Below are 25740 nucleotides of genomic sequence, written 5' to 3'. Positions count from 1 at the left end.
TACACCACTATACAGGCACAGTGTTCTACACCGCTATACAGGTACAGTGTTCTACACCACTATACAGGCACAGTGTTCTACACCACTATACAGGCACAGTGTTCTACACCGCTATACAGGCACAGTGTTCTACACCGCTATACAGGCACAGTGTTCTACACCGCTATACAGGCTCTCTGCAGCCCAGAAATAGCCATTTTTTTAAATGTAAATCGCCGCAAATTTATTCAGATTGAACCGAATTTTACCCCAAAAATTCGGCAAACCGGCAAATCAAATTTTTGAAAAATTCACTCATCTCTAATCAGTATGTATCACTAGGTATTTCTTGTATATTATATATTGTATCATGTTTTAGGCTCCTTTCACACTAGCGTTCGCTGGTCCGCTCGTGAGCTCCGTTTGAAGGAGCTCACGAGCGGACCCGAACGCAGCCGTCCAGCCCTGATGCAGTCTGAATGGAGCGGATCCGCTCAGACTGCATCAGTCTGGCGGCGTTCAGCCTCCGCTCCGCTCGCCTCCGCACGGACAGGCGGACAGCTGAACGCTGCTTGCAGCGTTCGGGTGTCCGCCTGGCCGTGCGGAGGCGTGCGGATCCGTGCGGATCCGTCCAGACTTACAATGTAAGTCAATGGGGACGGATCCGTTTGAAGATGCCACAATATGGCTCAATCTTCAAGCGGATCCGTCCCCCATTGACTTTACATTGAAAGTCTGGACGGATCCGTACGAGGCTATTTTCACACTTAGCTTTTTTTTAGCTAATATAATGCAGACGGATCCGTTCTGAACGGAGCCTCCGTCTGCATTATTACGATCGGATCCGTTCAGAACGGATCCGATCGAACGCTAGTGTGAAAGTAGCCTTAGCTGTAGGTGAAATATTAGTATTTTATGCTTTTTGAAAAGTTCGATTCGGCTGATTCCTCGAATTGTACAAAAAAATTTGCTTTGTGACGAATTACTTTGTCACGAAGCACATTTTTGGGGAAGTTGCGGGTGCAATCACAGGAAGCTGCGATAGCGCCACCCCCCATCATTGTACACATCAGATGCCGCTTCCATACATGATCGCGGCATCTAAGTGTAAAAACTATGTAAAATTAACAACAAATTGTTTTTTATAAAACTTACCGCCTCCATTTGCTCGCGCTGGTCGCAAGCAAATGGAGGAGGTAAGTATGATTTATTTTATTTTTTTTACACTATTTCAGGTTAAATTGATTCGCTAACACGAAGCATGAGGAAATTCGGCTTCGAGGCTAATCAAATTTATCCTCAAATTCGGATCGTATTCTACTTCGTGGGATTCTACGCGCTCATCTCTAATTGTATCCTTAAAGGAGATTTCTAGTAAAATGTCACTTGCACATGCTGAAAAAGTCAGGTCAGGGGAGTCCTCGACGTTGGACAGTCCCAAATTATTTAGTTTCCAGTATCCCCACTCATTTTAGTGAAGATGCACTGTATATTCTCCAATCCGCTCATTTGAGAATGGTAATCAGGACTCTCCCACTCTTTGGATCAGGACCAACTTTCTCATAGGATCAGGACCTCTCTATCTTGTGATCGGAACCCACATACTTTTGGGATCAGGATCACTTACTCGTGGGGTCAGAACCCACTTTCTCTTTGGGTATGGACCCTCTTTCTTTTGGGACTAGGACCCACTTGCCCTTGACTCTTATGATCAAGACCCAATTTTTCTTGGAATCAGAAACCACTTTCTCAAGGGGATTAGGACCCCTTACTCTTGGATTGGGAACCACTTGGTGTTGGGATCAGGACCCACTTTCTCTTCGGATCAGGACCCCTGTTTCTTATGGTCAGGAGTCTCACTTTCTCTTGGGATCAGGACCCCTTTTTCTTCTGATCAGTAACTACTTTCTTTTGGCATGAGGACCCATTGCTCTTGGGATCAGGATCCACTTTCTCTTGGAATCAGGACCCCTTTCTCTTGGGATCAGGTCCCACTTGCTGTTGGTATCAGGTCACAATTGCTCTTGGGATTGGTACCTACTTGATCTTGGGAACTAGACCCAGTTGCTGTTGGGTCAGCATTCCTATCTTTTGAAATTGGGACCCACTTACTTGGGATCAGGTCCCACTTGCTGTTGGTATCAGGTCACAATTGCTCTTGGGATTGGTACCTACTTTGAAAATGTGACCCACTTAGTGTTGCAATCAGGACCTACTTGCTCTTGGGACCACCACTGGTCCAATAAGGTGGGGATTCACTGATCTGACTTTAATGCCCCCTTTGATATTTGTTATTTTTATATTATTGTTATTAAATGAAATAAACCTTTATGATCATTCATCAATTTTTGCAGTGGTTGAGAGCAGAGCATTCAATTTGCTTAAAGGGGTTGTCCGGGTTTAGAGCTGAACCCGGACATATCCCCTTTTTCACCCAGATAGCCCCCCCTGACTTGAGCATTGGAGCACTTCATGCTCCGATGCTCTCCCTTGCCTTGCGCAGGATCGCGCTGGGCAAGGGCTCTTATATTTACTATAACACACTGCCAGGCGGATGCTTCTGCCCGGCGGTGTGTTTGGTGATGTCTCCGGCTCTGATGGGCGGGCGTTAGCGCTGCCCTAGCTGTTTTACCAGCTAGGGCAGTGCTGAAGCCTGCCCATCAGTGCCCGGTTCACTGCTGGGCTGAACTCTACGGTGACATCACCGGTATTCCTAACTGTGTATTTAATAACATTTTAAAATAGGAATTAGAAATGGGCTTTGGTACCGAGGTACCAGCCAGTACCAAAGCCCACTTAGGATTCCTATATTTAAATGTTTTTAAATATGCAGATAAGAATACCGCAGTCATTAACCGAAATCTTGCACAACTTCGGCCGAGACGAATTTTGGCAACACGAAGCCCATACATTTTAATGCTGTACGGAAACAAAGTATTTTAACGAATCGATATCAGATCTATGATCCGAAGCTCCATTTGCTCAAACCTAATATATATGTTATAACATGTAAATACATTGTAGCTGCACTCATGGTTCTGCTGGTCATTATTGGAAACAGTCAGCAAGTTTATAGATAGACAGCTTAGCTGAACACGTATAAAGCAAGGACACACTATTTTTTCATGCATCGGAGATCTGTACAGCTCCAGGCGTAAAGACAAGACTTCTCAGGAGGCAAATCAGCACAAGCTGATAGTCAGAGTGGCAGAATTAAGAATGCAGCTCTGGACACAGAATGCAGGCATCGATTTCACTGCTTACTCTAGTAGAAGTAAACTGTAAAATAATGTTGGGACGTGAACACTTATATTATTTTATTATTATATGAGCTTGGCGCTAAAATGTGAGGCTCCAAATGATTTAAACTGCTCCCCTGGTCCGAACACTTTGTTCATCCTGTGCCGAGGAATATAAATGTCGAGCGATTCTAAGGCACAATATTTCCCATCATAGAGAGAATCACTGACATCAGGGCAAAGACCTTGCTGTGTATGTCTCACATTTTCAAGACCTCTGCTTGCTGTCAGTGAAGTATTCCACGCGGATGCGAATGCGTGAGTTGAACGCATTGCCCCCGCACTGAATCCCGACCGATTCATTTCTATGGGGCTGTGCACATGAGCGGTGATTTTCACGCATCACTTGTGCGTTGCGTGAAAATCGCATCATGCGCTATTTTGTGCGTTTTTTCACGTAACGCAGGCCCCATAGAAATGAATGGGGTTGTGTGAAAATCGCAAGCATCCGCAGGCAAGTGCGGATGCGGTGCGATTTTCACGCATGGTTGCTAGGAGACGATCGGGATGGAGACCCGATCATTATTATTTTCCCTTATAACATGGATCAAGTGGATTAGGGTGAGTTAAAACATTTTTTAACCCCTCCAGCGCTATTGTACTATGCATTCTGTATTCAGAATGCTATCGTTTTCCCTTATAACCATGTTATAAGGGAAAATAATACAATCTACACAACACCGATCCCAAGCCCGAACTTCTGTGAAGAAGTTCGGGTTTGGGTACCAAACATGCCGATTTTTCTCACGCGAGTGCAAAACACATTACGTTTTGCACTCGTGCGGAAAAATCGCGCATGTTCCTGCAACGCTCCCGCACCTTTTCCCGCAACGCCCGTGTGAAAGAGGCCTTAGAGGCAGTTAACCTGTACACAGCTAGTCCTGCTCTCAGCTGAGAGGTGAATACTATCCAGTCTGAACAATGCTCCGGACTGCAGACGGATACAATGTAGCAAACCAGCAGAGAGACCGTGCAGCGGCCGCTGATGCGTTCTGCTCACAGAGCATTGTCTGTTTACCAAGGCTGTGTATAAGACGTGTTGAGGGAAGTGAGCGTTCCGACATGCTGATACTAGAGGATCCTGGGGCCATTGTATAAAATATTCCAATTAAGTTGCAGCTCCTTATGAATATGAAAGGAGTATTGAAGAGCTCATCCCAGCCTCTGTGACAGATTTCCCAGTCCTTCCATGTGATGGGACAATCAGTTAAGGGATGACTCTTACTCAATTACTGACTCGCTATTTTTGGACATAAAAGGCATATTAAAATGCAGGTGAGGAGCATCAACGTAATAGCCTTGCAATGATCTTCTCAATTATGATAATACCAGGGCGGTGGAAATATTTTATAGGGAAAGACAGAGGAGGCTGAGACCTTTTCATCCCCAAGAAGCTGCAGGAGCAAGAACACATCATGAAACTTCTCATCTGCATTGTGCTCACCATTGTCTCCCTGGAACTGGGTAACGTACATTTTAATGTGCAATGTATATGAGTAATAGTAATAATAGCTATCATACTTGTTAATAATGTTCTAATGCATTTGATAAAAATATTAGGTATTTATTAGATTAATTATTATTTGCTTGATAAATATTTCAATGTTTTATATTTTTATTTATTGAAATAAGAATGTATTAACCCTTAGGCTACCAGCGCCGTACATGTACAGCGCTGTTGCGATGTGTAAACATGACGTGCAGCGGGCGTCATGGCCGGCAGATCTCTGCTGTTTGGTACAGCAGAGACCTGCAGTTAATTACAGTGATCGGCAATAATGCCGATCGCGGTAATTAAATGCTTTAGATGCTGTGATCAAATGAGATCACGGCATCTAAATGCACAAAAACCTGCCTATGCCCCGTGTGTCCAATCCGGACATAGGTAGTTGCGCTGAATACTGGTAGCCTTACTGAGTAGGCTAACAGTATTCTAACTGAAATTCCTATTTTGGCCACCAGATGGCAGGCCAGATAAGAAATGAGCAAAAGTGAGCAAAATAAGCTAATCATAAATGATTAGTAAAAATGATAATCAAGTAAAATTTGTAAAATGATAATCAAAAACTAATATATGAGGCATATAATGATCACAAAAAAATACAAATAAATGTAAAAAAATCTATAAAAGTTTAAATCACCCCCTATTCCATATAATTAAAAAATAAATACCTAAATAACAATAAATATAAACATCATGGGTATCACTGCAACAAAAAATGCCCATACTATTAAAATAGAAATTATGGAAAATGGTGTAATGGAAAAAAGGGTCAAAATGGCCAATTTGCCTTTTTTCATTGCTTCTATTAACCCCAAAAATGTAATAAATTGTGATCAAAAAGTCACGCATACTCAAAAATGATATCAATTAAAAGTACAGATTGTTCCCCTAAACAGCTCAGGAGACTAAGTATAAAAAAGTTATGGAGGTCAGAATATGGTGATATTTAAAAAAAAAAATCTGAAAGTTTACATTTATTTTTACACTATTTAGACATAAAGAACCTGTACATATGGAGTATCGTTGTAATTGTACTCACCCAGAGAAGGTCATGGGTCAGTTTTGCTGTAAACAAAACGCTGTGGGAACAAAACCGGTTAAACGGTGGAGGGATTGCGTTTTTTTTTCCAATTCCACCTCATTTGGAATTTATTCACTGCTTCCCACAACATTTTCTGCCATAATTAATGGTGGCATTACAAAGTACAACTTGTCCAGCAAAAAATAAGCCCTCATACAGCTATGTGACCGGAAAAATAAAAAAGTTATGGCTCATGGAAAATAGAGAAGAAAAATGAAAACGCAAAAATGAAAAAACCTCCAGTAACCAAAGGGTTAATAGCAATAAATAGAGATGAGTAAATTTTAAAAAATCTCGATTCGCAGGTTCGCCGAATAAAAAAAAAAAAATTTGCTTCAATCTGAATTTATTTGCGGCGAATTACATTGCAAAACGGCTATTTCCCGGCTGCACAGAGCCTTTATAGAGGTGTAGAACACTGTGCCTGTATAGAGGTGTAGAACACTGTGCCTGTATAGCGGTGTAGAGCACTGTGCCTGTATAGTGGTGTAGAACACTGTGCCTGTATAGGGGTGTAGAACACTGTGCCTGTATAGCGGTGTAGAACACTGTGCCTGTATAGCGGTGTAGAACACTGTGCCTGTATAGCGGTGTAGAACACTGTGCCTGTATAGTGGTGTAGAACACCGTGCCTGTATAGTGGTGTAGAACACTGTGCCTGTATAGTAGTGTAGAACACTGTGCCTGTATAGTGGTGTAGAACACTGTGCCTGTATAGCGGTGTAGAACACTGTGCCTGTATAGCGGTGTAGAACACTGTGCCTGTATAGTGGTGTAGAACACTGTGCCTGTATAGTGGTGTAGAACACTGTGCCTGTATAGCGGTGTAGAACACTGTGCCTGTATAGTGGTGTAGAACACTGTGCCTGTATAGTGGTGTAGAACACTGTGCCTGTATAGTGGTGTAGAACACTGTGCCTGTATAGCGGTGTAGAACACTGTGCCTGTATAGTGATGTAGAACACTGTGCCTTGCAGTAACACGCATAGGGAGTCTGCTGTGGTAGTGAAATAATACTGTGAGTCCGTATGACATGCAGATGACAGGCGTCGCTCTTAGAATCACTGCACACTTCACTTATTTGGGCAGTCACGGGGCCAAAACTGACCAAATAACTCAAGTGTGAACTCAGCCTTACAGGTCGATGTTAGCGCCAAGAAGAAGCGCACTCCTTTTACACCGTCATCAGCTGATTCCACATAGATGTCTACAGAACCTGTTCTATTAAACACATATACAAGTAGAGCCCCCGACAGAGTGGAGAGGGGGTCAGCAGTAAGTGTGTGTTGACGTCACTGATTATTTTGCCCTTCCTCTGATCCATCAGAACAATAACCCCCAAAAAACGCATCCTGTCAGTAGAGCATCCGCCTTCACTCTGTCAGCATTTGGTCAGTAATCCACCAGTATTGCTAATGCCGAAAAAACAGGAGTGGATCCAAAACAGAGATGACACGTGAATGGAATATTTGCATGTCTTCTGTGTTTTGTACCCACTCCTGCTTTTGGCTACCAAATCATAAGTCAATTCTGATTGAACCATACAGGCCTTACAGCTGCTACACAGACAGGATCTGTTGTGCGTATCATTTTTCTTTCCTTCTGATAGATCAAAAGAAGGGTCAAATAAATTATTATTTCAGCCAAAAAGACTAAATAGTGACCCAGTCATGAAGTGGGGAGGGTGGGAACAGCATGAGGAGACCACATAGTTGCAAGGTGATATAGTGTGGAGGTGGCAGCAGCATGAGGAGCTACACAGTGGCAAGGTGACATAGTGTGGAGGTGGCAGCAGCATGAGGAGGTCACAGAGTGGCAAGGTGACATAGTGTGGAGGTGGCAGCAGCATGAGGAGCCACACAGTGGCAGGGTGACATAGTGTGGAGGTGGCAGCAGCATGAGAAGGCCACAGAGTGGCAAGGTGACATAGTGTGGAGGTGACAGCAGCATGAGGAGGCCACAGAGTGGCAGGGTAAGATAGTGTGGAGGTGGCAGCAGCATGAGGAGACCACAGAGTGGCAAGGTGACATAGTGTGGAGGTGGCAGCAGCATGAGGAGGCCACACAGTGGCAAGGTGACATAGTGTGGAGGTGGCAGCAGCATGAGGAGGCCACACAGTGGCAAGGTGATATAGTGTGGAGGTGGCAGCAGCATGAGGAGCCACACAGTGGCAAGGTGACATAGTGTGGAGGTGGCAGCAGCATGAGGAGGCCACAGAGTGGCAAGGTGACATAGTGTGGAGGTGGCAGCAGCATGAGACGGCCACATAAGGGCAAGGTGACATAGTGTGGAGGTGGCAGCAGCATGAGAAGGCCACAGAGTGGCAAGGTGACATAGTGTGGAGGTGACAGCAGCATGAGGAGGCCACAGAGTGGCAGGGTAAGATAGTGTGGAGGTGGCAGCAGCATGAGAAGACCACAGAGTGGCAAGGTGACCTAGTGTGGAGGTGGCAGCAGCATGAGGAGGCCACACAGTGGCAAGGTGACATAGTGTGGAGGTGGCAGCAGCATGAGGAGGCCACAGAGTGGCAAGGTGACATAGTGTGGAGGTGGCAGCAGCATGAGGAGGCCACAGAGTGGCAAGGTGACATAGTGTGGAGGTGGCAGCAGCATGAGACAGCCACATAAGGGCAAGGTGACATAGTGTGGAGGTGGCAGCAGCATGAGGAGACCACAGAGTGGCAAGGTGACATAGTGTGGAGGTGGCAGCAGCATGAGGAGGCCACACAGTGGCAAGGTGACATAGTGTGGAGGTGGCAGCAGCATGAGGAGGCCACAGAGTGGCAAGGTGATATAGTGTGGAGGTGGCAGCAGCATGAGGAGCCACACAGTGGCAAGGTGACATAGTGTGGAGGTGGCAGCAGCATGAGGAGGCCAAAGAGTGGCAAGGTGACATAGTGTGGAGGTGGCAGCAGCATGAGACGGCCACATAAGGGCAAGGTGACATAGTGTGGAGGTGGCAGCAGCATGAGAAGGCCACAGAGTGGCAAGGTGACATAGTGTGGAGGTGACAGCAGCATGAGGAGGCCACAGAGTGGCAGGGTAAGATAGTGTAGAGGTGGCAGCAGCATGAGAAGACCACAGAGTGACAAGGTGACCTAGTGTGGAGGTGGCAGCAGCATGAGGAGGCCACACAGTGGCAAGGTGACATAGTGTGGAGGTGGCAGCAGCATGAGGAGGCCACAGAGTGGCAAGGTGACATAGTGTGGAGGTGGCAGCAGCATGAGGAGGCCACAGAGTGGCAAGGTGACATAGTGTGGAGGTGGCAGCAGCATGAGACAGCCACATAAGGGCAAGGTGACATAGTGTGGAGGTGGCAGCAGCATGAGGAGGCCACAGAGTGGCAAGGTGACATAGTGTGGAGGTGGCAGCAGCATGAGGAGGCCACAGAGTGGCAAGGTGACATAATGTGAAGGTGGCAGCAGCATGAGGAGACCACAGAGTGGCAAGGTGACATAGTGTGGAGGTGGTAGCAGCATGAGGAGCCACACAGTGGCAAGGTGACATAGTGTGGAGGTGGCAGCAGCATGAGGAGGCCACAGAGTGGCAAGGTGACATAGTGTGGAGGTGGCAGCAGCAGGAGACGGCCACATAAGGGCAAGGTGACATAGTGTGGAGGTGGCAGCAGCATGAGAAGGCCACAGAGTGGCAAGGTGACATAGTGTGGAGGTGACAGCAGCATGAGGAGGCCACAGAGTGGCAGGGTAAGATAGTGTGGAGGTGGCAGCAGCATGAGAAGCCCACAGAGTGGCAAGGTGACCTAGTGTGGAGGTGGCAGCAGCATGAGGAGGCCACACAGTGGCAAGGTGACATAGTGTGGAGGTGGCAGCAGCATGAGGAGGCCACAGAGTGGCAAGGTGACATAGTGTGGAGGTGGCAGCAGCATGAGGAGGCCACAGAGTGGCAAGGTGACATAGTGTGGAGGTGGCAGCAGCATGAGACAGCCACATAAGGGCAAGGTGACATAGTGTGGAGGTGGCAGCAGCATGAGGAGACCACAGAGTGGCAAGGTGACATAGTGTGGAGGTGGCAGCAGCATGAGGAGGCCACACAGTGGCAAGGTGACATAGTGTGGAGGTGGCAGCAGCATGAGGAGGCCACAGAGTGGCAAGGTGATATAGTGTGGAGGTGGCAGCAGCATGAGGAGCCACACAGTGGCAAGGTGACATAGTGTGGAGGTGGCAGCAGCATGAGGAGGCCAAAGAGTGGCAAGGTGACATAGTGTGGAGGTGGCAGCAGCATGAGACGGCCACATAAGGGCAAGGTGACATAGTGTGGAGGTGGCAGCAGCATGAGAAGGCCACAGAGTGGCAAGGTGACATAGTGTGGAGGTGACAGCAGCATGAGGAGGCCACAGAGTGGCAGGGTAAGATAGTGTGGAGGTGGCAGCAGCATGAGAAGACCACAGAGTGGCAAGGTGACCTAGTGTGGAGGTGGCAGCAGCATGAGGAGGCCACACAGTGGCAAGGTGACATATTGTGGAGGTGGCAGCAGCATGAGGAGGCCACAGAGTGGCAAGGTGACATAGTGTGGAGGTGGCAGCAGCATGAGGAGGCCACAGAGTGGCAAGGTGACATAGTGTGGAGGTGGCAGCAGCATGAGACAGCCACATAAGGGCAAGGTGACATAGTGTGGAGGTGGCAGCAGCATGAGGAGGCCACAGAGTGGCAAGGTGACATAGTGTGGAGGTGGCAGCAGCATGAGGAGGCCACAGAGTGGCAAGGTGACATAATGTGGAGGTGGCAGCAGCATGAGGAGACCACAGAGTGGCAAGGTGACATAGTGTGGAGGTGGTAGCAGCATGAGGAGCCACACAGTGGCAAGGTGACATAGTGTGGAGGTGGCAGCAGCATGAGGAGGCCACAGAGTTGCAAGGTGACATAGTGTGGAGGTGGCAGCAGCAGGAGACGGCCACATAAGGGCAAGGTGACATAGTGTGGAGGTGGCAGCAGAATGAGAAGGCCACAGAGTGGCAAGGTGACATAGTGTGGAGGTGACAGCAGCATGAGGAGGCCACAGAGTGGCAGGGTAAGATAGTGTAGAGGTGGCAGCAGCATGAGAAGACCACAGAGTGGCAAGGTGACCTAGTGTGGAGGTGGCAGCAGCATGAGGAGGCCACAGAGGGGCAAGGTGACATAGTGTGGAGGTGGCAGCAGCATGAGGAGGCCACAGAGTGGCAAGGTGACATAATGTGGAGGTGGCAGCAGCATGAGGAGACCACAGAGTGGCAAGGTGACATAGTGTGGAGGTGGCAGCAGCATGAGGAGGCCACAGAGTGGCAAGGTGACATAATGTGGAGGTGGCAGCAGCATGAGGAGACCACAGAGTGGCAAGGTGACATAGTGTGGAGGTAGTAGCAGCATGAGGAGCCACACAGTGGCAAGGTGACAAAGTGTGGAGGTGGCAGCAGCATGAGAAGGCCACAGAGTGGCAAGGTGACATAGTGTAGAGGTGGCAGCAGCATGAGGAGGCCACAGAGTGGCAAGGTGACATAGTGTGGAGGTGGCAGCAGCATGAGGAGGCCACAAAGTGGCAAGGTGACATAGTGTGGAGGTGGCAGCAGCATGAAGAGACCACAGAGTGGCAAGGTGACATAGTGTAGAGGTGGCAGCAGCATGAGGAGGCCACAGAGTGGCAAGGTGACATAGTGTGGAGGTGACAGCAGCATGAGGAGGCTACAGAGTGGCAAGGTGACATAGTGTGGAGGTGGCAGCAGCATGAGACGGCCACATAAGGGCAAGGTGACATAGTGTGGAGGTGGCAGCAGCATGAGGAGGCCACTGAAGGGCAAGGTGACATAGTATGGACTCCGTTCGCCCAGGCAAACCAGGTGCAGAACAGCGTAAGAGAGACGATAGGGGTTGCACATGGCTTGCATACACTACATGCCTCCAACATAATTCTTGGATCTCTACATGAAAATAATGTATTTGCCTTAAATCGTGAGAGGAGCATAGATGGAGACATTTACTTCACAAGAGATACAGAGCAGTGGAGTTCAGCCACCTCTATTTGCTTCCTGCTGTTTACTGCTCCTGAATTAAAATTGTGGGAACCAGCTTCAGCTTCCTCCTCTGATGTGTATGCCTACGGATTCCTTTTGTTATGGCTTTGTACAGGGAGCAAGAATATTACGCACAATTCTGATGGAACTCCTGATCTTAAGAAACTGGACTTGGACTCCAAAGCAGAGGCTCTCCTGTAGGGCAAGGTGACATAGTGTGGAGGTGACAGCAGCATGAGGAGGCCACAGAGTGGCAGGGTAAGATAGTGTAGAGGTGGCAGCAGCATGAGAAGACCACAGAGTGGCAAGGTGACCTAGTGTGGAGGTGGCAGCAGCATGAGGAGGCCACACAGTGGCAAGGTGACATAGTGTGGAGGTGGCAGCAGCATGAGGAGGCCACAGAGTGGCAAGGTGACATAGTGTGGAGGTGGCAGCAGCATGAGGAGGCCACAGAGTGGCAAGGTGACATAGTGTGGAGGTGGCAGCAGCATGAGACAGCCACATAAGGGCAAGGTGACATAGTGTGGAGGTGGCAGCAGCATGAGGAGGCCACAGAGTGGCAAGGTGACATAGTGTGGAGGTGGCAGCAGCATGAGGAGGCCACAGAGTGGCAAGGTGACATAATGTGGAGGTGGCAGCAGCATGAGGAGACCACAGAGTGGCAAGGTGGCAGCAGCATGAGGAGGCCACAAAGTGGCAAGGTGACATAGTGTGGAGGTGGCAGCAGCATGAAGAGACCACAGAGTGGCAAGGTGACATAGTGTAGAGGTGGCAGCAGCATGAGGAGGCCACAGAGTGGCAAGGTGACATAGTGTGGAGGTGACAGCAGCATGAGGAGGCTACAGAGTGGCAAGGTGACATAGTGTGGAGGTGGCAGCAGCATGAGACGGCCACATAAGGGCAAGGTGACATAGTGTGGAGGTGGCAGCAGCATGAGGAGGCCACTGAAGGGCAAGGTGACATAGTGTGGACTCCGTTCGCCCAGGCAAACCAGGTGCAGAACAGCGTAAGAGAGACGATAGGGGTTGCACATGGCTTGCATACACTACATGCCTCCAACATAATTCTTGGATCTCTACATGAAAATAATGTATTTGCCTTAAATCGTGAGAGGAGCATAGATGGAGACATTTACTTCACAAGAGATACAGAGCAGTGGAGTTCAGCCACCTCTATTTGCTTCCTGCTGTTTACTGCTCCTGAATTAAAATTGTGGGAACCAGCTTCAGCTTCCTCCTCTGATGTGTATGCCTACGGATTCCTTTTGTTATGGCTTTGTACAGGGAGCAAGAATATTACGCACAATTCTGATGGAACTCCTGATCTTAAGAAACTGGACTTGGACTCCAAAGCAGAGGCTCTCCTGTCATGTCTTGTGTGCTGTGGAGATCGAATACAGACAGAGCAGATAAAAACACATGAATATTTTCAACTTACTGAAGCTGCTTGATTTAATTGTGAATAGATGGTAAATGCAAAGTCTGCTGGTGTGTTGTCATCAGCGTCTTCATTATGTTTACTGCAGGACTCGTGACTACGTAATTCGGTCCATACAGCAAAAAGAGGTCTACAATCACCATTAATACCTCACAAAACAGTTACTACATTACATTTCCCATATGTCGGCTTTATGTTGGCATCATTCTGTAGTGTAACAGCGGCTGCTGTACGCTGCTGTTCCTCAACATATCGTCGTGGTCCCAGGTGCCACGCTCAGTGATGACCTGTGGCTGCTGCTTCCCATTTCACCACTGCGACCCTGGGCTCTGTTTCTGTAGGTGTTATTGCTTTTGAGTATTCTGCTCAACAGCTTTCACTCAGCCCTGGACACAGCATGAGGTCAGCTGGTTTCATGTTACACTGCTCTAAGGGCGGCGCGCATCCCTACTTCTGCAGGTATTTAAGTGGCTTAGCCCTCTTCCTAGATGCCTCAGTGTCAAGGTCCTTGAGTTTGCTGGTTCCTGATAGTCTTGTGTGCTCCTGATCTATACTTCGTTCCTGGACTCTGCTTCTCGTCTGCTCCCTGCCTGTTTGCTTTGTCTCACCTGGATTGCCTGACCTGTACCTGTGCCACCTGCCCTGACCTATTTCGTGCCTGACCACGTCTCTGCCTTATCCTTCGGTCCTGCACCGTTGCTTCTGTTAATGACTCCGCCTGCCTGTCTGCGCGTGTACTTCTAGTACCTACTCAGGTACCAGCCGCCACTGACTCAGGGATTGCTCTGGAGTAGCCCCTGGCAACTACCCTACCAGCTCAAGCCTATCCTCACCATCTGAGGCTCTAATGAAAACCAGGTAGTTGCTTAGACATTCCCCTCCAGAGTATAGCCAGTCAGTGGCACAGTGGGTTCACACCCGCTGATCCGTGACATGTAGATGTAATTTTATTATTTGGGGACGTTAGAAGGCTTAGAATTTTCAAAGCAATTCTTAACATTTTTCAGAAAATTTCCAAAACCATTTTTTTAAGGACCAGTTCAGGTCTGATGTCACTTTGTGGGGCTTACATAGTGGATACCCCCCATAAATGACCCCCATTTTAGAAACTACACTCCTCAAGTTATTAAAAACTGATTTTAAAAACTTTGTTAACCCTTTAGGTGTTCCACAAGAATTAAAGGAAAATGGGGATGACATTTCTAAATTTCACTTTTTTTGGCAGATTTTCAATTTTTTCCTGTAACACATCAAGGGTTAGTAGCCCAAAAAAACCTCAAAATCTATTACCCTGATTCAGCGAATTACAGAAATACCCCACATGTGGCCATAAACTACTGTATGGGCGCATGGCAGGGCGCAGAAGAAAAGGAGCACCGTATGGTTTTTGGAGGGCAGATTTTGCTGGATTGGCTTTTAGACACCATGTCCCTCCCATTTGAAGCCTCCTGATGCACCCTACAGTAGAAACTCCCACAAAGTGACCCCATTTTGGAAACTAGTGGATAAGGTGACAGTTTTATTAATACTACAGGGTGGGCCATTTATATGGATACACCTTAATAAAATGGGAATGGTTGGTGATATTAACTTCCTGTTTGTGGCACATTAGTATATGTGAGGGGGGAAACGTTTCAAGATGGGTGGTGACCATGGCAGCCATTTTGAAGTCGGCCATTTTGAATCCAACTTTTGTTTTTTCAATAGGAAGAGGGTCATGTGACACATCAAACTTATTGGGAATTTCACATCAAAAATAATGGTGTGCTTGGTTTTAACGTAACTTTATTCTTTCATGAGTTATTTACAAGTTTCTGACCACTTATAAAATGTGTTCAATGTGCTGCCCATTGTGTTGGATTGTCAATGCAACCCTCTTCTCCCACTCTTCACACACGGATAGCCACACCGCAGGAGAAATGCTAGCACAGGCTTCCAGTGTCCGTAGTTGCAGCATATGCTGTAAAGATACGAGATGTGCAGCACCTGAAACTATGGATACTGGAAGCCTGTGCTAGCATTTCTCCTGCGGTGTTGCTATCAGTGTGTGAAGAGTGGGAGAAGAGGGTTGCATTGACAATCCAACACAATGGGCAGCACACTGAACACATTTTATAAGCGGTAATACAAATAACTTGTATTGTATCTTTTTGCAGTGAAAGTTATTAATAAAGTCTAAATGCTCCTGGTAAGGGCTCATGCACACGACCGTATGTATTTGGCGGTCCACAAAAAATACGGATGATGTCCGTGTGCATTCCGCAGAACGGAACAGCTGGCCCCTAATAGAACAGTCCTATCCTTGTCCGTAATGCGGACAATAATAGGACATGTTTGATTTTTTGCCAGACGAACATACAGAAATGGAATACAAATGGAATAATTTCGAGTTTTATTTTTGCAGACCCATTAAAATGAAGGGTTCTGCAAAAAAAAATTTTCAAAAAAAAAAAAGAAAGGACGCGGAAAGAAAATACGTTTGTGTGCATGAGTCCTAAAGCAGAATAAATACCCCCAAGCCCTAATGCAAAATCATTGACCAACCAGACTGCACTGACAAGAAGTAGTTACTTGATACAGTGTTGCAACCCCAATAAGCACTCCATAGACACCCCCAAATACTGTGTGCACCCCCCTAAATTCCCATTCTACAGCCTTTCTTAGATTACACGGTTGGTTACATAGATCATAGATGACCCCCAATCACATTGTACAAAGCTGAAAGCAAGATACCGTACATACCAAGTGTATACAAAAGAATTGTAGTTAGGTTGCTTTCTACTGCTCCATCACTGCTTGTTATAAACTCCCTTCCTTCCTGATGTCTTCTCCAGTCTGCTCGCTCCAGTGCTACACATGTCTGACCCCCACTTCAAGTGACCAATGCTTAACGAAGAAGAACTGCACGCGGAGTCAAAACTGGTGTGCGTCCACTATCTACGGCCCGACGACATCCGGTAAATACCCTGCAAATACTGGTTTCAAAACTTTCATTGCAAACTTAAAACTTTTTGAAAGCAAAAATTATTGAAGAAACTAAAATGGTAAAAGAAAGTTGTTGAAAAATATCACTTTTAGGCCTCATGCAAACGACAGTAATTTTTTCGCGGTCCGCAAAACGGGGTTCCGTTGGTCCGTGATCCGTGACAGTTTTTTCGTCCGTGGGTCTTCCTTGATTTTTAGAGGATCCACGGACATGAAAAAAAAGGCTTTTTGGTGTCTGCCTGGCCGTGCGGACCCAAACGGATCCGTCCTGAATTACAATGCAAGTCAATGGGGACGGATCCGTTTGACGTTGACACAATATGGTGCAAACGGATCCGTCCCCATTGACTTTCAATGTAAAGTCAGGAGTCCCTTTTATACCATCGGATCTGAGTTTTCTCCAATCCGATGGTATATTTTAACTTGAAGCGTCCCCATCACCATGGTAACACCTCTATGTTAGAATATACCATCGGATTTGAGTTACATCGTGAAAACTCATATCCGACAGTATATTCTAACACAGAGGCGTTCCCATAGTGATGGGGATGCTTCTAGTTAGAATATACTGAGAATTGTGTACATGACTGCCCCCTGCTGCCTGGCAGCACCCAATCTCTTACAGGGGGCCGTGATCAGCACAATTAACCCCTCAGGTGCCACACCTGAAGGGGTTAATTGTGCGTATCATATACCCCTGTAAGAGATCAGGGGCTGCCAGGCAGCAGGGGGCAGACCCCCCTCCCTCCCCAGTTTGAATATCATTGGTGGCCAGTGCGGCCCCCCTCCCTCCCTCTATTGTATTATCATTAGTGGCACAGTGTGCGCCCCCCCGGCCCCCCCTCCCTCCCTCTATTGTATTTAACTCATTGGTGGCACAGTGTGCGCCCCCCCCCCGGCCCCCCTCTATTGTATTCAACTCATTGGTGGCACAGTGTGCGGCCTCCTCCCCCCCCCCCCCGATCATTGGTGGCAGCGGAGAGTTCCGATCGGAGTCCCAGTTAAATCGCTGGGGCTCCGATCAGTAACCATGGCAACCAGGATGCTACTGCAGTCCTGGTTGCCATGGTTACTTAGCAATATTAGAAGCATCATACTTACCTGCTGGCTGCTGCGCTGTCTGTGACCGGCCGAGAGCTCCTCCTACTGGTAAGTGACAGGTCTGTGCGGCGCATTGCTTAATGATCTGTCACTTACCAGTAGGAGAAGCTCCCGGCCGGTCACAGACAGCGCAGCAGCCAGCAGGTAAGTATGATGCTTCTCCGCTGCCACCAATGATCGGGGGGGGGGGAGGGGGGCTGAGGCCGCACACTGGCCACCAGTGATATAAATACAAAAGAGGGAGGGAGGGGGGGCTGCACTGGCCACCAATGAAATTGAAACTGGGGAGGGAATGGGGTCTGCCCCCTGCTGCCCCCCTGCTTCGCAAAGTGAAAACTCAGCTCTGAAAAAGCTTTTATGCAGAGGGATCTTCGGATCCGTCTGTATGAAAGTAACCTACGGCCACGGATCACGGATGCCAATCTTGTGTGCATCCGTGTTTTTTCACAGACCCATTGACTTGAATGGGTCTTTGAACCGTTGTGCGTCAAAAAAATAGGACAGGTCATATTTTTTTGACGGACAGGATACACGGATGCGGCTGCAAAATGGTGCATTTTCCGATTTTTCCATGGACCCATTGAAAGTCAATGAGTTCGCGAAAAAAAAACGGAAAACGGCACAACGGCCACGGATGCACACAACGGTCGTGTGCATGAGGCCTTACACAGATATAAGTGATAAAATAGATAAAAGTTTGTCTTGTGTGTGTAGACTTCCTGATGATGTCTTGATGTAGAGAATTTGTAGACCCTGAATTCACGATGTTGGTTTGACCAAAGGTGTACGTTTTCTAAGGCCATGTTCACACGACCAAAAGACACATTGGAAAAATCCAACGTGTATTTGCGGTGGTCGAGATTCAAGTCTGATCCTCGAACTTGTAGCTTGTCAAGTTATGGATCCTAGAACCTCTACCATGGTCTCCATGTGGAAAAATTAACGGCAATGTGGGTTCCCATTGGAAACAATGGGACACAGATATTCAGTGGTTTTCTAAACATCAGATGTGAAAAGCAGGACAGTTCTGCATCCACTTGTGTCCAACTGGAATCCGCACTGCTGTTCACATGGCTGTGGATTTGAAATCTGTGTCAAGAGACATGAATGGGGCAAATTTACGGTCTGATCCGTAGCATGACAAACTGCAAATATGAGGGTCAAGCTCAGCATGGCTTCCACAGCCAACAAAGACTCCGAATTTATAAAAGCAACGTGAATATAGAACGTATACAACTGATTTTGATTTAAAAACCTGCTTAAAAAACCATGAAGGGTTGGAGCAGAGGTTTTCAATAGGTAAATTTAGTGTACTGTGTATGTTACTAGGCTGGTGCTATTTACATATCAATATTTAAAGCTACAGTACTCCATTTTTTTTATGTTTAGGTACCAGCCAGCCACCAGCCTAAATAACATACAAAAGTCATAAATGTACTGGCTAATGCAGTTTTAAGCATCATATTTGCACTAGACTCTACCCAATTGCACATTTTTTACTTAAAAAGTCAAGTTTTTTTTATTTAATAAATGCAGCAGCTGCCAATATAGCTTGTGAACAAAGATGGAACAGTTTCTTCTTTTACCGCCAACCTGACGCAGATCAATAAATGGATATGCACAACCAGGTTCATGCCTACCTGGACTGTGCTCGTTCTGCATCGAATTATTACCTGTTCCCTGACTCTATGGACTTCTAGACCAGAACTGGCCCAGTTTGCTATCAGTGTACTGTCTTATCAAGCCAGTGTGCTGTCAGAGAGGGTATTCAGCATAGCAGGAGGTATCATAACACTTAAGTGCACAAAATGACCTACCACAAGTGTAGAAAACATCTACACATCTTCAGCTCATGCCAATGAAGAGATCTGCCATTGCTGCCAATGTCTATTTATCACTGGCCCAATGATGCCACTGCTTCTGTCTGTCTGTCCATAATGTTCCATACTGTACTGCTGCTGCCACTACTACAGCCGCTACTACTACCACTACACAGCTGCACATCTCTTGCCTTGCACATGAGGTTCCATACTGTGCTCCTGCTGCCACTACTACTACCTCTACACAGCTGCACATCTCTTGCCTTGCACATGAGGTTCCATACTGTGCTCCTGCTGCCACTACTACTACCTCTACACAGCTGCACATCTCCTGCCTTAAACATTAGGCTCTAAACTGTGCTGCTGCTGCCCCTTCTACTACCTCTACATAGCTGCACATCTCCTCCCTGCACATTAGGTTCCAAACTGTGCTGCTGCCACTACTACTACCTCTACAAAGCTGCACATCTCCTGCCTGCACATTAGGTTCCAAACTGTGCTGATGTTACCACTACTACCCCTACACAGCTGCACATCTCTTGCCTTGCACATTAGGTTCCACACTGTGTTGCTGCTGCCACTACTACTACCTCTACACAGCTGCACATCTCTTGCCTTGCACATGAGGTTCCATACTGTGCTCCTGCTGTCACTACTACTACCTCTACACAGCTGCACATCTCCTGCCTTGCACATTAGGATCTAAACTGTGCTGCTGCCACTACTACTACCTCTACACAGCTGCACATCTCCTGCCTGCACATTAGGTTCCAAACTGTGCTGATGCTGCCACTACTACTACCTCTACACAGCTGCACATCTCCTGCCTGCACATTAGGTTCCAAACTGTGCTGATGTTACCACTACTACCCCTACACAGCTGCACTTCTCTTGCCTTGCACATTAGGTTCCATACTGTGCTGCTGCTGCCACTACTACTACCTCTACACAGCTGCACATCTCTTGCCTTGCACATGAGGTTCCATACTGTGCTCCTGCTGCCACTACTACTACCTCTACACAGCTGCACATCTCCTGCCTTGCACATTAGGCTCTAAACTGTGCTGCTGCCACTACTACTACTACCCCTACACAGCTGAACATCTCTTGCCTTGCACATTAGGTGCCATACTGTTCTGCTGCTGCCACTACTACTACCTCTACACATCTCCTGCCTGCACATTAGGTTCCAAACTGTGCTGATGTTCCCGCTACTGCTCCTACACAGCTGCACATCTCTTGCCTTGAACATTAGGTGCCATACTGTGCTGCTGCCACTACTTCTACCTCTACACAGCTGCACATCTCCTGCCTTGCACATTAGGCTCTAAACTGTGCTGCTGCTGTCACTACTACTACCCCTATACATCTGCACATCTCTTGCCTTGCACATGAGGTTCCATACTGTGCTGCTGCCACTACTACTACCTCTACATAGCTGCACATCTCCTGCCTTGCACATTAGGCTCTAAACTGTGCTGCTGCTGTCACTACTACTACCCCTATACATCTGCACATCTCTTGCCTTGCACATGAGATTCCATACTGTGCTGCTGCTACCACTACTACTACCTCTACACAGCTGCACATCTCCTGCCTGCACATTAGGTTCTAAACTGTGCTGCTGCTACCACTACTACTACCTCTATACAGCTGCACATCTCCTGCCTTGCATATTAGGTTCCAAACTGTGCTGCTGCTGCTACTACTACTACTACCTCTACATAGCTTCACATCTCCTGCCTGCACATTAGGTTCCAAACTGTGCTGATGTTACCACTACTACCCCTACCGAGCTGCACATCTCCTGCCTGCACATTAGGTTCCAAACTGTGCTGCTGCTACCACTACTACTACCTCTACACAGCTGCACATCTCCTGCCTTGCACATTAGGCTCTAAACTGTGCTTCTGCCACTACTACTACTACCCCTACACAGCTGAACATCTCTTGCCTTGCACATTAGGTGCCATACTGTTCTGCTGCTGCCACTACTACTACCTCTACACATCTCCTGCCTGCACATTAGGTTCCAAACTGTGCTGATGTTCCCGCTACTGCTCCTACACAGCTGCACATCTCTTGCCTTGAACATTAGGTGCCATACTGTGCTGCTGCCACTACTTCTACCTCTACACAGCTGCACATCTCCTGCCTTGCACATTAGGCTCTAAACTGTGCTGCTGCTGTCACTACTACTACCCCTATACATCTGCACATCTCTTGCCTTGCACATGAGGTTCCATACTGTGCTGCTGCCACTACTACTACCTCTACATAGCTGCACATCTCCTGCCTTGCACATTAGGCTCTAAACTGTGCTGCTGCTGTCACTACTACTACCCCTATACATCTGCACATCTCTTGCCTTGCACATGAGATTCCATACTGTGCTGCTGCTACCACTACTACTACCTCTACACAGCTGCACATCTCCTGCCTGCACATTAGGTTCTAAACTGTGCTGCTGCTACCACTACTACTACCTCTATACAGCTGCACATCTCCTGCCTTGCATATTAGGTTCCAAACTGTGCTGCTGCTGCTACTACTACTACTACCTCTACATAGCTTCACATCTCCTGCCTGCACATTAGGTTCCAAACTGTGCTGATGTTACCACTACTACCCCTACAGAGCTGCACATCTCCTGCCTGCACATTAGGTTCCAAACTGTGCTGCTGCTACCACTACTACTACCTCTATACAGCTGCACATCTCCTGCCTTGCACATGAGGTTCCATACTGTGCTCCTGCTGCCACTACTACAACCTCTACACAGCTGCACATCTCCTGCCTGCACATTAAGTTCCAAACTGTGCTGATGTTACCACTACTACCACTACACAGCTGCACATCTCTTGCCTTGCATATTAGGTTCCATACTGTGCTCCTGCTGCCACTACTACTACCTCTACACAGCTGCACATCTCCTGCCTTGCACATTAGGTTCCAAACTGTGCTGTTGCCACTACTACTACCTCTACATAGCTGCACATCTCCTCCCTGCACATTAGGTTCCAAACTGTGCTGCTGCTGCCAATACTACTACCTCTACACAGCTGCACATCTCCTGCCTGCACATTAGGTTCCAAACTGTGCTGATGTTACCACTACTACCCCCTACACAGCTAAAAATCTCTTGCCTTGCACATTAGGTGCCATACTGTTCTGCTGCTGCCACTACTACTACCTCTACACAGCTGCACATCTCCTGCCTGCACATTAGGTTCCAAACTGTGCTGATGTTACTACTACTGCCCCTACACAGCTGCACATCTCTTGCCTTGCACATTAGGTGCCATACTGTGCTGCTGCCACTACTGCTACCTCTACACAGCGGCACATCTCTTGCCTTGCACATTAGGTGCCATACTGTTCTGCTGCTGCCACTACTACTACCTCCACACAGCTGCACATCTCCTGCCCGCACATTAGGTTCCAAACTGTGCTGATGTTACCACTACTGCCCCTACACAGCTGCACATCTCTTGCCTTGCACATTAGGTGCCATACTGTGCTGCTGCCACTACTGCTACCTCTACACAGCGGCACATCTCCTGCCTTGCACATTAGGCTCTAAACTGTGCTGCTGCTGTCACTACTACTACCCCTATACATCTGCACATCTCTTGCCTTGCACATGAGGTCCCATACTGTGCTGCTGCTGCCACTACTACTACCTCTACACAGCTGCACATCTCCTGCCTGCACATTAGGTTCCAAACTGTGCTGATGTTACCACTACTACCCCTTACACAGCTAAAAATCTCTTGCCTTGCACATTAGGTGCCATACTGTTCTGCTGCTGCCACTACTACTACCTCTACACAGCTGCACATCTCCTACCTGCACATTAGGTTCCAAACTGTGCTGATGTTACTACTACTGCCCCTACGAAGCTGCACATCTCTTGCCTTGCACATTAGGTACCATACTGTGCTGCTGCCACTACTGCTACCTCTACACAGCGGCACATCTCTTGCCTTGCACATTAGGTGCCATACTGTTCTGCTGCTGTCACTACTACTACCCCTATACATCTGCACATCTCTTGCCTTGCACATGAGGTCCCATACTGTGCTGCTGCTGCCACTACTACTACCTCTACACAGCTGCACATCTCCTGCCTGCACATTAGGTTCTAAACTGTGCATCTGCTACCACTACTACTACTACCTCTATACAGCTGCACATCTCCTGCCTTGCATATTAGGTTCCAAACTGTGCTGCTGCTACTACTACTACCTCTACATAGCTGCACATCTCCTGCCTGCACATTAGGTTCCAAACTGTGCTGATGTTACCACTACCACCCCTACAGAGCTGCACATATCTTGCCTTGCACCTTAGGTTCCATACTGTGCTGCTGCCACTACTACTACCCCTACACAGATGCACATCCCCTGTCTTGTCCTTCAGGTACCATACTATGCTGCTGTTGTAGATACTACTACTCCTACACAGCCACACATCTCCTGCCTTGTCCATCAGTTCCATACTGTACTGCTACAGCTGCTACTACTGCCATTACTACTACTCCTACACAGCCACACATCTCCTGCCTTGTGTATCAGTTCCATACTGTACTGCTACAGCTGCTACTACTGCCATTACTACTACTCCTACACAGCCACACATCTCCTGCCTTGTCCATCAGTTCCATACTGTACTGCTGCAGCTGCTACTACTGCCATTACTACTACTCATACACAGCCACACATCTCCTGCCTTGTCCATCAGTTCCACACTGTACTTCTGTTGTTTTGAGAGGGAGATTTATTTTCATTTTTTGTCAAAACAAAAGCCACTGATTCATCCCTTTCCCAGCATACCCCCGACTCATGTATTTGTGGAGGGGGAATTGGTAGAGACAGAATATCTATATGTATTTTCTTTAACATAACACCAAAAAGGATAATTTTTGGATTATTTTTTTTTTTAGTTTTAAAAGCATGACAGTTATTATTAAACAGTCAGTTTGTTATCACCGTCAGCGCTTACTCATAGATATAGGAGTCGCTGTCACTCGGACGTTACTAATGCTGCCCTGGTGTTAAAGAGCTTGAAATGAGTTGGATACAGTCCTAGGAGGCCTCAGTGTCATACACGACTTTTCAGGGCAACCAAAGCACTTTAGTTTCAGACAGATTCATTCGGCTCAGAACCGAAGCAAATTTTGAGATGTTCATTCATCTCTAATTACCAATATTTGATTGTGAAGATCCAACCGATCAGCTGAATGAAGGGGCCCATGGCGTTCCAGCGTCCCTCAGATCTAGACTCGCTGGTGCCTAGTAAATATCTTGTTCTGCCCTTTTCAGGTGTGAAAACCAAAATCATTTATATTTTTTAGGTTATCCATTCACGGGAAGTCGTTACGTGGTCAGAAGCTGCGCTGAGAAATGTCAGTCCACCAATCCTAACTACTTGGGGGTGACACACCCGGTTTTCTGCTGCAAAGAAGATCTGTGCAACACGGTAAACGATACTAGTGTGGCAAACGGATTAATGGAGACGAAGACGAGCTACTACACAATCCCTGCCGCCATCTACTCCATCTTCACGGCCCACCGACTGATATCATGATTTAAGGGCAAATGGACATCGTAGTCTCAGTGCCTTGGATGAACTTTGATCTAAACCATCTGGAGGCCCACACTTGGAGTGTATTTCATAATGACTATGGGGTCTGTTTGAAGATCCTGAGAGAGGGCCCAGCAATGGACTGCTTCCTGTCTCACAGCCTTTGTGCTTGCTTGTAGCCACCACTAGAGGGAGCTCACTGCATCAATACTATCTGTACATGCAGAGAGCTCCCCCTAGTGGCGGCTGTTATCATTCAGCTCTATGACTGTGTCAAGGAAAGTGAGGAATATGGTAAAGACATTATTTGTAATAAAGAGTTTTTGCTATGGGTCCTTTCTTTGTACCCCCCCCCCCCAATTGTGTACGTATTAATACCACAAAACATGGCAGAATAAGTGAAAACTAAGTAAAACTGTCTGATATGTTTAGGTATTTTTAGGTTTTATTTTTTTTTACACTTTTCCTATAATTTTCTATTGACTCTGTACTATGAGGATGAGTCTTTACACCCAGAAGTAAAGGGAGTCAAAGTGAAAAATGTGGAAATAACGGAAAGGATTTATTTATGGAGTCCCAATAAACGGACAACTTGGAGTTGACCACAGAGGTGCTGGGCCCAGGAGCACACAATCAGCATGGATTGCAGTGGTCTTTTATCCCTTAGACTGACACGACTCAGTAGGTATTCCCCTCATGCTCTGATGTTAGTACATAGCGTGGATGATGAGTAATGTAGTTCGTAGTGTTCGCGTACAGGTTTTTCTCCTAGCGACCCCTCCGTTTTTGCGCTACGTATAATAATTCTAACCCTGCTTTACAGATCCGCTCCATTAAGACCAACGATCATCCTAGCTACCATTGGAGGATTAGGTAGTCTAAAATTCACCCCCCTGACCACTCAGTGGCTCATGCTGCTGCTTTATCCCTTCCCCATGCTTTACA

At 47.3% G+C, this 25740-nt stretch overlaps 1 protein-coding gene across 1 annotated transcript; it reads left to right on the top strand.

Moving 5' to 3' along the window:
* Positions 1-4454: 4454 nt before the first annotated feature.
* On the top strand, positions 4455-25124 carry LOC122939235 (ly6/PLAUR domain-containing protein 2-like). Its single transcript, XM_044295277.1, has 3 exons — positions 4455-4742; positions 16138-16260; positions 24566-25124. Exons 1-3 carry the CDS (start codon positions 4694-4696, stop codon positions 24796-24798), a joined length of 405 nt encoding a protein of 134 aa, XP_044151212.1. The 5' UTR covers positions 4455-4693; the 3' UTR covers positions 24799-25124.
* Positions 25125-25740: the final 616 nt, after the last annotated feature.

Source organism: Bufo gargarizans, chromosome 5 (assembly GCF_014858855.1).
Source record: "Bufo gargarizans isolate SCDJY-AF-19 chromosome 5, ASM1485885v1, whole genome shotgun sequence".
Classification (NCBI taxonomy): domain Eukaryota; kingdom Metazoa; phylum Chordata; class Amphibia; order Anura; family Bufonidae; genus Bufo; species Bufo gargarizans.
This window is presented reverse-complemented; position numbering and strand designations above follow the sequence as displayed.